Below are 13,483 nucleotides of genomic sequence, written 5' to 3'. Positions count from 1 at the left end.
TTCCTATCGAAAGAAAGCTGCACTACCCTAGCAAGAGCACTCATCCTATCCACACTGGATTATTGTAATGCTCTGTATCTGGGTGGCAACAAATACCTCATCAAGAACATCCAAACATTGCAAAATAATGCCCCAAGAGTGGCACATGGTATACCAAGGAGAGAACACGCATCTCAGGAGACAGATCAAATGGCTCTCTACTAAGGACACAATTACGCTTAAAACCCTATCTCGAACGCATAAATGCCTCAAGCACGCAGCAGCTACTTACCTCTCCGAGAGAATCACTAACAATCCTCCATACGCCCCACCAGGACTATTCATTCAGCACGCCTAGTTGTGCCCAGATTTAAGCTAAAAAATGCTGGGGGAACCAGCTTCCCTGTTCTGGCTGCTCACGCATGGAATGCCTTACCCCCTTCACTATAAAATGGCTCGTCACCAATGACATCCATGGTCAGACCTAGCCCCATACATACTAGGACAATAACTCGCCTTCTAGCTAGCCTCCCGGACTAACTTATGAAGTAATCTGTATTATCTTATACATATGTATATACTCTCTTGTGTGTGTTTTGACTTTACATTTATCACTGTATCCTTGTATCAATGTTGTTAGTCCATCTTTGTAACTAAGCCGAAAGCATTAGTGTAAATTTCACTGTGCAAGGCGCCCTGATACCCCCAGGTCGGGTGAGCCATACAAATAAATAAACAAAAAAAAAACAAACAACGTGAATCTCACTCACATAGAAACAAAGAGACGAAGTGAATGCGAACGCCAGAGAAAGCAAGAGAGGGCAGAGAAAGAGCACAGAGAGGTTGAGAGAGACCGCACACACAGATGCGTCTGGTACAGCTAGGCTTGTAAGAGGTACATAGATGGTCAGGATTGTGTACTTCTTACTGGATAGACATAAACCAAGGAGGGTTCTGGGCATTGTTTCTTTTGCCAGTGCCCACTACCCTTCCTCACTTAATCTCATGTAACCAGCACTTCTACTACCCTGGTTTCCCTTTGCCACGTAGTTTTTAGGTCTCAAATCATGGGATTTTGTATATTTTTTTTCTTTATTTGCATTTATAAAGCACCTATTGGCCCTGAGGCATCATGGCGCTGTTACAGAAGGCTTTGCTTAACATACATGGTACATTAGGAAAACGATGTATGCAGTAACACAGTAGCGCAGAGGTACACAAAGGTTGGAGGATAGGACAGGTTCCAGAGTTACATGGGAAGCGGTCCGTCCTGACATACATGGAAGTCATACATGCTCCCTAAGATTTCCAAACTAGGAAATCCGGGCCACCCAATCATCTCTGCAGTAAGTGCATTAACCAAATCCGCGCCTGGATATATTGAATCAATCCTAAAACCTGTGGCGATGGACAGAAGGCTTCACCAAGACACAATGCTACTCCGGAGGTGGACCGTGTACCACCGATGCACTCCTGGCCACGTTCATATTCACCCCAGCAACTACCTCATGAGAGTCATACCCATTGTGTTCAACGCAAGCTGCCTACTACAAAAGATTGTAAAAGCAAGCGGCACAAAAATGGCACCGCAATACACTAACTTCTTCATGACAGACCATGAACATCAGTTCTTACAACAACTATCACAGAAAGCCTTACATACTTGCAATACACTGATAAATCCTCTTTATTCGGACAGAAAGCCCATATTCTCTTAAACAAGTTCATGAGTCACTAAATGTGTCACGACTATGCCACTGGAGCACAAATTGGCACCCATTGTGCAATATTTGGGACTCATTCATCATCATCATACTCACCCAGACAATGCATATTCATATTTTTGTCTTTATATACCGTTTGCAAGACTTTGGCACTTCCTGATTTTATTTCACAAACTACATATCCCATAATGCAGATAATGAGATTCGTTCAAAGTGATTTTTCTATAATCGCGGCTATATGAATGTGGTTATTTTAATGCAGTTATGTTAAATATGTGAAATGGAAGTGCGTCAGAAGAAAGATTGAGTGAATATTAAAAGGCGGTGCTGTGGGACTATATGGGGGGGGGGGTAAACTGGGTGTGGGGAGGGTGGCTTTGTGCAATGGTAGACATTTGAGGTGTTAAATGATAAAAAGTGGACATATGCGGTATCCGGCAAATATAAGCGGTTAGTTAATGATGCATTTTGCATATATATGTCACGATGTTTACTAATAGCCACAGAAATGCAGTGTTTTGACACATCCTTTTGTAGCAAAAGCATTTTCCCATTTTAATGTATCACCTTCTTTTTAAAACAAATTCCAATATCCTCCCAATAAGATGGAGCAGTCTTTGATCACCTATGCGCTACTTCGTGGAAACTCCACCAGGAGAGAGGCCCAGAAGATTCACTCACCTTTCATCTCTTGCAACTTTGTAAACAGGCGACCAAAGTTTTCCAAGTCCCCATCCCCTGTGGTCAGGCTGGCAAGCTCTTGTATATCCATGTCCAGCATGGGGTCTGAAAGGAAAGCACAAGTGTTAATCAAACAGAACATGGTGCAGCTGCAAAACAGTACTTGTATGACTTTTTTTAAGATAGATAAATGGGTGTCGCCTCATTAGTGCGAAAACGGGACTAATGCAAACTCCCTAGAGCAGAAACAGCAATCTGGTGCTATAGCTTTGTCCAAGATTCCAGTTATGGGTAGGCCCTTGCAGGAGCATTAAGGATGATTAGGCTGATTGCTAAGGCGTGCCGCCTTGATAGCTATCCTGCCAGCCTCACAGGGGCTCCTTTTGCCTAGTGTAGGGGAGGATTGGTCCAAAAGACCCCCCTTGCCTACATCCCCTCCCCAGGTGAGCGCCATGACTCATCGGGTGTCCCCTCCTTACCACCAGGGCCCAGGTGGTGGATGGCTCACCTGCTGAAGACATTGCCCAAACGTATTGAATTTAGCTAGGCCTCAGAAACCATTTTGTCTAATAAAAATGGTGCGAGCTTTGCGCACTGTAGCACGGCCCCCACCTTTGGAGAGTTTCAATTATCCCTGTAGCCGCAGCTCCCTGGCAGATCCGCTGTGAGCCCGTTCCCACGAACAAGACGGACATGAGCTAGTGTAAGATACCAACACTAACATTTCACCTTCCGCAGTGTATCACTGCTCCCAGCATGACCCGGCCAGCGAAGCCTGGGTGAAAAAGAGACCTGTAAAATGGCCCTCGGACAGAAGCAAACGCTCCCAAATACTAATGCCAAAACTACTTGCAATACGCGCATTTTCTCCACAGACCCCTTTTTTGATTAGAAAATTTGTAAAACGTACAGATATGGCAGAATAGATGTTCACATGGCATTAGCAATGAAGCACCCACACCACTGCAGTTGTGTGCAAATAATAAAAGCGTCCCGGGGGTTATTTGTTATGTGCATCATTGAAAAGCTTACACCCCACGGTCCTGCGCCATAACCAAACTAATGCTGCTAGAGTGCAAAGAAAGACAAATGCAACCATACTGAGGGCTCATGAGAAAGACACGCGAGAATGCACCCTCCATGTGTACAAGTCCAATCCCTTATGTGCCACTACTGTCATGTACGGTGGCAAGTCATTTCCCATGTGCTCCACCAACCTCACTACTACCTCACTTACTGCAGATGTATATGCATATAACACAATGTTGTAGTTGTTAAAACATAGTGTACAAGTAATGTGCTCAAACTGGCTATATTCAAGAGGAATTAGCAATGTTAAGATGTGAGCTTTGAAATGTCTCCATTAGTATTGTGTGTTATTTGAATGTTTATGATGCTTTTACCTCAAATCGGCAACACACGAGGAAGATGCCTTTGTGAGTTTATGCAAGGCCATTCCCCCTCCCACCCAGTGGAGCCTGCCAGACGAGAGAGCAGAGGCCCGCGCCGCGCTGCTCCACCTCCCCCAACTAGGCTGGAGCCGCTTCAAAGATTTGTAGTCCCCTCTGCAGCACCCAAGGCCACGGCCCGCCACCTGCAATATTTACAGCCCAGTAGTAAACCTCCGCCTGAATACACAAATCCAAGGCGCCCCCTCTTAAACCCCACAACCCACCGGATCACCTTAGGTTTATGGCCCCTGTAATATTAGGACACCCAATACTATGGCAACATCCAGCAGCACATTCATAACGACTTCTAACAAGACAAAAAGACATGTACCGCCCGTCCCATGCCCTGAGACCTAGCCCCACGACCTATGGTACCCGGTCAACAGGACACTGGTAACCATGTACTGACGAATCGCCATCAAACCCCTCTCAAAGGTGCATTCCTCCTGTGTTGCATTAACCTATAGAATAACCTATTGAAAGATTTACTAAAAAAGATAATATTGCAATAACCGAATGACTGCGGTGTGCATGGCCTAGGGCAAAGAAGTCAGGAAAAGACATTCATCTCTGACACTGGCCACAATGGCACAACAACACCGCCCGGATGAACCCAGCTGACCCGCCAGACCCAGCCCAACCCACGAGGCTGACCAGTGACCTCCTCCAGCCAAGGCCAACCACATCGCAGCAGCACCTATAGCTAGTTGTCGCCACCCAAACCCATTGAACTTGTGCCCCCTATAGTGTGTAGGTTCTGATGACGTTTTTTGTAAATATATACGCCTGTCTTTGCTATTGTCAGGCAGAGCGCTCTCGGAGTTTGCAGAGTTCTTTGCATGCCCTATTCTGATTGATAAACTCCCATTTACGCTCACCCGCACTTGTCTTGGCCTTATTCCCATTCTGGAAGAGTCCATCATTGTCTCTCATTGCGGGGAGGATCGTGCTGGTTGGGGACGCTTGCCTTCACTAGTTTCTCATTCAAATCAGTTCCATGACTCCTTCCATTAATCCCAGCAAACCGGAGATCTCGAACAAGGACTTAGTCATATTCAATATAAAGAAATCCTTAACTAGGGCTTGGCAAAAAGGATGGTGGGAGCAGATGCTTGATGCCTGAGCTTCTAACCCAGACTCTGACTAATGAACACGGTTGATAACCAAAGGTGAAAATAATAAAATGTGTTGATAGTATAAATCGCATGCACTTCGCCTGTTGCCTCGGTCCTTAGTGTTTCCCTCTTTCTGCACACTGATTTGAGGATTAAATAATATGCAATGAGTGTTGAAAGAGAGAAGTATATAAAAAAAATGCACCCACAGTCAGAGGGGTGGGCTGGGAGGCAGATCATAACTCATAAAGAACATTACCAGGGGTAAGTAATTTGTTCTTCTAATGGACTGTGCCCAACCACGGATTCCACTTCTTAGATAGACTCCTATATGGGAGAAATGGAATTTTTGTATAATTTTCTTATTATTGATTGATATTGTGCAGAACCGCTCTTCCAAATCGAGCGTTCTTGCACAACAGTGTCTAAACAGTAATACTTTGAGAACAACAAGTTAAATGCCAACTAGAACGTTCTTTCGACTGAATGTTCCTCCCACGTATTCCTCATCTTGTGATATTCGCATCATGCCAGCTACGCTGCTTCGGAATTTCTTTTCGGCAGAGGGCGCTATGCACGAGACCGTGGCATCGATGTCCCTCGACGGGCTCCGTACTGTGTCGATGTCACCATCAGTACAAATAGCTTGTGCCGCGTCCGTTAGCTTCATTCTGTTTTTTCGAGGATCACCCAGGCGTGCCTCATGACAGATAAGACTCTTCGAGGAGGAAAGTGTAAGAAACGTAAACTGTACTATGGGGTAGGATGCGAGGGACGATGAGGAAACATGGGAGGAACATTCAGTCGAAAGAACGTTACAGTTGGTAAGTAACTTGTTCTTCAAATGGATTGTGTCCTCCCACGTATTCCTCATCTTGTGATAGACTCCCATAGCAGTGGTCAATTTGGAGGTGGGAGTACTAGTTATTGTTCTCATGGACGCAATGAAGTACCGCGTTGGCAAATAAACCCTCATTGGAGGAAGAGGCATCTAAGCAATAAAGCTTGATGAAGGTATGCATTGATGCCCATGTTGCAGCTGAACAAATATCTACTGCAGGGACTCCCCTAGCCATCCCACCAGTGAAATGGGCTCGTAGCCCATCCGGTGGGTCTTTTCCTGCCAATCTGTAGCACTCAATTATAGCCAGAAGGATCCAGCGGGATGCAGTTTGTTTTGTCCCCGTTAATCCAAATTTATGACCTGTATAACTTACAAAAAGTTGGTCATCTTGACGTGATTTTGACATTCCGAGCGCGGCATTCCCAGGTGAGCTGAAGTGGCCCCTGACTCTTTCTGGGCCTGTTTGTGTATCTGGGCCATGTCTCCATGTGCCCTGTGGCCCGCGTGCAGCCTCCATTTCCCAACCCACCTCCCTTCCTCTTCCCCTCCCTCCACCCACCTCCCAATCCTCCCTGCATCCGTGATTGGTCCACATAGGCCAGCACTGTGTGTGGCCTTCAGCTTCACCGTGGGACACTACCATTACGAGCGCAGCGTTCCCAGGTGTGCTGAATTGGCCCCCTGACCCTTTCTGGGCCGGTTTGTATATCTGGGTCGTGTCTCCATGTGCCCTGTGGCCCACGTGCAGCCTCCATTTCCCAACCCACAACCCTTCCTCTTCCCCCTCCCTCCGCCCGCCTCCCGATCTTCCCTGCATACGCGATTGGTCCACATTCCGGCCTTAACCAATCCCGCCAGGCAGCCCTCTGCCTGGCAGCCCCGGCGGCTAAGTACCCAAGGCAAAGGGCCCAAGGCAAAGGGCGGCTCCTATATTGGTGGTTCCAGGATGTGTCTGCCGGTGTCCACAGGGGAAGCAAAGGAAGCCATCAGCCAACAGACACCAACAAAACTGAGTGTGGCGTTGGTGGGGTGAAGAGCAATTACTCTACTCCAGAAAGCCCTCTCCACTCTATCTTACCTCTCCATAACGTAGACTGCCATATAATTTACAACATACATACTTAGAGTGACCTGTGACCACCAGCCTAAATCCACTCTCGGCTGGACTGTAAATGTTGAATTGCATTACGCACCAACATACTAGCCAATGTTAACTAGTGCCACACCTATAGAGAACGGTCATGATTAGCCTATGCCACCTTTAGACAGGTGTAATAATGTTAATGTGTGCCACACTTCGATGCAATTCTCAATCTTAGCCTGCATCGCAACTAGACAGAAATGTGAATGTTAGTGTGCGCCACACTGAGATGGAATTCTTAACCTTAGCCTGCGTCGCATCTAGATAGAAATGTGAATGTTAGCGTGCGCCACACTTTAACAAAACTGTGAATGATGACAAGTGCAACACTTGAATGGAATTGTGATCACTACCTGCCTCACATCTAGACAGAATATAGAAATTAGCAAGCACCACTCCCCGTTGGAATAGTGAACGATGGCAAGCATCACACAGACATAACTGCAAGGACAGCAATGCCAACTAACCAATCCACTAACAATTTCATCCCTATGCATACACCTCTCAAACTCTAACCAAACAACCACAAGCCTAAAATGCAGCAATCCGCACAAACTTCACTACACCGCAAGAACAAAACAAACCGCACATAGACTTGCACAACAGCACACGACGACTACCGACTGTGAAACACCCCAAGCCCAGCCGACGGACCCGCCAGGCTGAGGCCGCCAACAGCACATCACTGCTCTCTTGCACATTTCCAGCTCATTGTCACTAACTCACCCCCCCGTCCCCCATTCCTCTTTCAGAGCCGCCAGAGCGCCAGGGGACGACTCCGGTGGTGATAGTTCGCGGTACAAATATCCTTTAACATTAACATTCTTGAAATGTAAAAACTGAGAGCCCTTTTGGGGTCCAGTCTATGCAGTCTCTCCTCTTCTTTGCCCAAATAAGGAGGAGGATAGAATGTTGGTAATATGATTTTTTGTGACAAATGGAAGTCAGAAACTACTTTTGGTAAGAAAGAGGGTTTTACCTTAAGAACCACTTTGTCCTTGTAAAAAGTAGCATATGGAGGTTTACATGAGAGAGCCTGTAGTTCACTAACCCTGCGGGCTGACCTTAAGGCTACAAAAAGGACAGTCTTCAATGTTAAAAGCTTCAAGGGACAGGAGTGCAGAGTCTCAAAATGTATACAAGTTAGAAACTTAAGTACTAGATTTAAATCCCAAGTTGAGACATGTAAAGGTACTGGAGGGTATACGTTGGTAAGCCCTTTCAGGAATTGAATTATCAATGGAATTTTGAAGTAAGATACCTCTTCCGAGGAGCACTTGAAAATGGACAGGGCAGCTAGATATCCTTGAATTGTTCCAATCTGGAGCCCCCAGATTGGCTAGATGCAATAGGAGCACCATTGGGGTGCCACATTGAAAAGGGTCCACATCCTTATCTTTGCACCAGTTACTGAACTTGTTCCAACAACATCGGTACAAAGATTTCATTGCTGGCCTTCTGGCTGAAAGCAATCTCCATTACGTCATCCGGAAGATCCCAATCCTTGTATCTCAACCTCTCAGAAACCATGCGTGAAGGTTGAGTGTCTTGACCTCTGGATGGAGAACTCGACCTTCCTCTTGCGAGAGAAGAACCTCTCTTTGCGGAAGACGTATTGGAGGGCAGATGGAATATGTCCAGAAGGTCCGGGTACCACGTCCTCCTGGCCCAATCCGGGGCAATTAGGTTCATCGTTTTCCTGAACTTTCTCAACCTCCTGATTACTTGAGGAATCACAGGGACTGGAGGAAACGCATACAGAAGTGGAAACTTCCAGTCCACCACAAACCCGTCTCCTAGAGCTCCTCTCGGAGGAAATTCCCTTGAACAGTACTGTTTAGCACTTTTGGTTTACCGTGGTCGCGATCAGATCCACTTGAGGGGCTCCCCAAAGGGCGAAGATCTCCAGAAGAACTTCCTGAGCCAGCTCCCACTTGTGGGAGACTGTGCTCTGCCTGCTCAGATTGTCTGCCGCCGTGTTCTGCTCTCTGGCTAGGTGAACTGCCGATCTAAAGATTCCTTCTCGAATTGCCCAGAACCAGAGCTGCATTGCCTCTCTGCACAGTGGTAGTGACCCTACTCCTCCTCTCTTGTTGAGGTAGTACATGGCCACTGTGTTGTCCGTCATTATCAGGACATTCTTTCACTGTACAGAGGGTAGGAATGCCTTCAGCACTAGTCTGATTGCCCTCAGATCCAACAGGTTGATGTGTAGTTTGGACTCTGTTGGAGACCAACGACAGCTGATTGTCAGATCGTTGGTATGGGCTCCCCACCCCGTAAACGAGGCGTCCGTTACTACTGTTATCTCCGGCCATGGTTGCCAAAAAAGATTCTCCCTTGAGGATGTTGTCGTTTTAAGTTCTCATAGTTGCTCATAGTAGATCCTGAGCAACTGTACTCAGGACTTGCAGAAGATCCGACATACTCCCCGAGAACTGGGACCACTGAGTTCTGAGGGCCCATTGAAGGGATCTCATTCTCAACCTGGCCTCTGGCATCAGAAGAATGCAGGATGCCACGAGGCCGAGCAACCTCAAAAAATCGAAGGCCGGCAGATGCTAGGCATTCTGGAACTTTGTTACCATCTGCAGAATGTGGAGAGCTCTCACCTCGGGAGGCGAGGCTTTGTCCGAGAAAGTATCCAAACCTGCTCCGATAAACAGGCGCTTTTGGGATGGTATCATGTGGGACTTCTTGAAATTGAGGGAGAAGCCCAGTTTGTGAAGGAAGTGACAGGTGATCGACAGATGTTTGAGCTTTTTCAGGAGAACGTGCTCTGATCAACCAATCGTCCAGGTAGGGGTAGACGTGAATCCCCCCTCTCCTGAGCCCCCTGCCACAACCACCATCAGCTTGGTGAAAACCCTCGGGCGGAGGTCAGCCCGAATGGCAGAACTCGAAACTGATGGTGAGAACTGCCAACTGCAAACGTCAGGTACTTTCTGTGCTTGGGATTGATTGGCACATGAAAGTACGCATCCTGAAGATCCAATGATACCAACCAGTCTCGGAGTTGGAGAGCCTGAATGATCTGAGAAAGGGTTACCATTTTGAACTTGTCTTTCCTGAGGAACTTGTTCAAGTTTCTGAAGTCCAAGATGGGTCTCAATCCTCCATCCTTCTTTGGGATGAGAAAGTAAGGGGATTACCAACCCTTGTTCCTCTCCGCTACAGGTACATGTTCTATTGCACCTTTCTCTAGCAGGGTTAACATTTCCTGCAACAGGAGCGGGCCTGGAATTTTGACAGAGTTGGTTCCCGGTGGATGGTCCTGAGGCATTTTTAAGAAAGGAAGGCAGTAACCTTGAGCTACTGTCTCCAGTGCCCAAGTATCTGAAGTAATGCCCCGCCATTCTTTCAGATGCTGAGAGATTCTGCCTCTCACCAGGGTTTTGTGTGATAAGACCTAAGAGGGCAAAGATGCTGTTCCTGAGGTTGGCTTTGTAGTATTTCCTCGTCCACCACAAGTGACATTTCTCTTGCCTCTATGAAAGGCCTGTCCTCTTCCTCTACCAAAAGAGGATTAGTACCGAAAACAACGACCCCTCCAAGAAGATGAGCCCGAATAGGGTTTCTGAGGCTGTCGCATGAAGGCGCTAAGAGATTTAGCTGCCGCTTTTGAGGTCTGTAGTCTTTCTAGGCTTTCATCAGCCTTACTACCAAACAGCCTCAAGCCATCAAAAGGCATGCTGAGAAGTCTGGCCTGCACATATGGTGCGAACCCCGACTTCCTCAACCACGCAAGTTTGCGTAGCACTGTGCTTGCAGCCATGGATCTGCTGATACTTTCAGCAGTATCCAGTCCAGACTGGAGACATTCCCCCATTTGCCTCCTTTCCGTCTTTGACAATATTCAGGAAGCCTTCCCTTTCCTCACCTCCCGGAATATGTTCAGCTGCCGCCAAAATACAGTCCCAGAGGGTATGGGTGAACCTGGCGAAGGTACAGGTGACATTAGTTGACTTTAAAGCCATGCTACACGAAGTAAAAACTTTACGGACCCAAGCATCTACCTTCTTATCCGCTCTATCCGGAGGGATAGATGGATATGCAGTCTGTCTTGAGGTTGTTGCAGCCTGAATGACCAGACTTTCTGGAGTAGGATGCCTGTTTAAATACTCAGGATCAGAACTAGGAATTCTATACTTCTTAGGAAAATTACTGTTTACTGCAGCAATGTTGTCAGGAACTTCCCAGTTCTTTTCTACCGTTCTCTGAAGTGCCGTATGGAAAGGGAGAAATGGATCCTTCTGGGGGCCCCAATCTAGTATGTCAGTCAGGTCATCCTGATCAAAGGTGGGTGAGGCTCTACCCCAACCTATGTATTCCACCACTCTATTCATTAAACTCCTGTACCCCTCCTGTACCCTGAATCTGCATGTTCTGCAGGGTCAGGTTTTGCAAACTCTAGCTCAAGTGATGTATCAATGCCACAAGCAGAATGAAGAGTGTCACACAGGTCTCTCATTTTCGATTCTGGATTGATTAATTCTTCTGGGACCTCTCTAGTACCATATTGTACTCCAAAAGGAGAAACCTCCTCATCTTCAGAGCCACTTTCTTCAAATATAGAAGACAGACTTAAAGTCTGATTTTGGTAAGGGAGTAAATCTCCTGTCTTGTTCATAAGTTTTGGTCGATGGTATCGAAGGAGTCTTCGAGGACACCAATGATGTCTTTGACAAAGGCATCGAAGATGCTTTACGCTTCGATATTGAAGTCGTCGACGAAGTTGCGGATGTTTTCGACGACTTCTGTTTTTTATACAGTGTCGGGGAAACACTCAATTCTCGATGATTCCTCGACGATTTGGTGTCGACTCCAGTTTTACGAGTTTCACTCATACTACTGGGTTTTACCACAGTAGTTCCCAACTTCCCTGTGTCGTCCGATGGTGCGACCGGTGTCTGGCTCTTGAGGCTTCTTTGAGGGGGTCAAAGCCTCATTCTCAAAGAACTCCATCATCTTCTTTCTAAAAGCTTCCCATTTTCTTGGGGAATCCGACTTAGTTGGGCATCGTACCAATTTGGTAGATGTATCTGATGATGAAAAGTGAGATCTACGTTTCCTTTTAACTCTTTTTGAAGAGGAAGATGAAGAGCGCCTCAATCTACTAAGAGATCAGGATCTCTTAGAGTGTCTATGATGATCCAATTCTTTCAAATCGCTCAACGAGGCCTTCGAAGCATCCCGCCCCACCGCCGGTTTACCTTTCCTCTCACGAAGGGCCTTCTCAGTCATCGACTGACAGGAGCCACAGTCGCCGGTTCGATGGTCTGAACCTAGGCACCAGAGACAAATGCGGTTAGGATCTGTGATCGACATCTTCGAACCACACTCGATACATTTTTTGAACTCCGTCTTGGGGGTAGATGAAGACGACATTTTCTGAAGAAAATTTCGAAGCGCGCCGTTCTCGAGAGCGAAGCAATCGGAAAAACGGAACTGAAGCTAACAGGCACGGCACGAGCTATTTGTACTGATGGTGATGTCGACACGGTACGGAGCCTGTCGAGGGACATCAACGCCACGGTCTCGTGCACAGCGCCCTCTGCCGAATTCTTTTTTACGAAGTAGCAAAGCTGGCAGGATACGAATATCACAAGGCGGCGAATACGTGGGAGGACACAATCCATTAGAAAGTTTGGAGTCAGGACCAAGTTGTGGCACTGCAAAAGTTCTGCACTGGAAAACCACTTTGGAGAGCCAAAGTGGTTGCCACTCCACTTGTGGAACGGGCTCTTAAAGACATTTTCCCGCAATTGAGTAGCACTCCAAAATGCATAGGATGATCCAATGCAATAAAGTTTGTTTGGTCACGCTTGGCTTAACCTGTGGCTGGTATAACCAATAAATAATTTGTCATCTTGCCTGACATTTGCCATCCTCGAAATGTAGAAACTAAGAGCCCTTTTCCGGTCAATCCTGTGTAACCTCTCTTCATCCTTTGAAGTGTGAGGAGGTGGATAAAAAGCTGGTAAAGTTATTTTCTGGGTCAGATGGAATTCAGACACCACTTTGGAAATAAAGGAGGGATGAACACTCAAAACTACCTTCCCCTTGGAGAATATAGTAAATGGTGATTTGCATGACAAAGCGTGTTGCTCAATCACTGTGAGCAGAAGTGAAGCCCACCATAAATATGGTTTTCAGGGTTAATAACCTAAGAGAACAAGAATGGAGAGGTTCAAATGCAGCTCCCATTGAAGAAGTTAGTACCAGATTCAAATCCCAGGACGAAACCAGAAAGTGACCAGTGGGAAAGCATTTCCGTCCTTTGAGGAATTGTATGGAATTCAGCATCTTAAAGTAAGAGCCTTGTTCTGGGGTGCGTTTAAAAATGGATAATGCTGGCAGGTATCCCTTGACAACAGCCACATGCAGCCCCTGATGGGCGAGGTGTAATAAAAAACAAAGTACTGCTGCTGTACTGCAAGAGAAAGGATCTATATCTTTAGCTCTACGCCATCTGCAAAACATGTTCCAACGGCAGCGGTATGGTGCTTTTGTTGGTGGTCTTTTGGCCGAAAGCGACACCTCCATCA

At 46.7% G+C, this 13,483-nt stretch overlaps 1 protein-coding gene across 2 annotated transcripts in view; it reads right to left on the bottom strand.

The window, feature by feature from the left end:
- The window catches only part of AAGAB (alpha and gamma adaptin binding protein), a 429,906-nt gene that overhangs the window by 107,836 nt on the left and 308,587 nt on the right, over positions 1-13,483 (bottom strand). For both annotated transcript variants that reach the window (XM_069625133.1, XM_069625134.1), the window contains exon 8: positions 2,385-2,489. In XM_069625133.1, the coding sequence (XP_069481234.1) occupies positions 2,385-2,489 (105 nt within the window). The remainder of the gene's footprint in view (positions 1-2,384; positions 2,490-13,483) is intronic.

Source organism: Ambystoma mexicanum, chromosome 11, assembly GCF_040938575.1.
Source record: "Ambystoma mexicanum isolate Mex_15411 chromosome 11, UKY_AmexF1_1, whole genome shotgun sequence".
Taxonomy (NCBI): Eukaryota; Metazoa; Chordata; class Amphibia; order Caudata; family Ambystomatidae; genus Ambystoma; species Ambystoma mexicanum.
The sequence above is the reverse complement of the archived record's forward strand: the minus strand, read 5'-3'. Positions and strand labels throughout refer to the sequence as shown.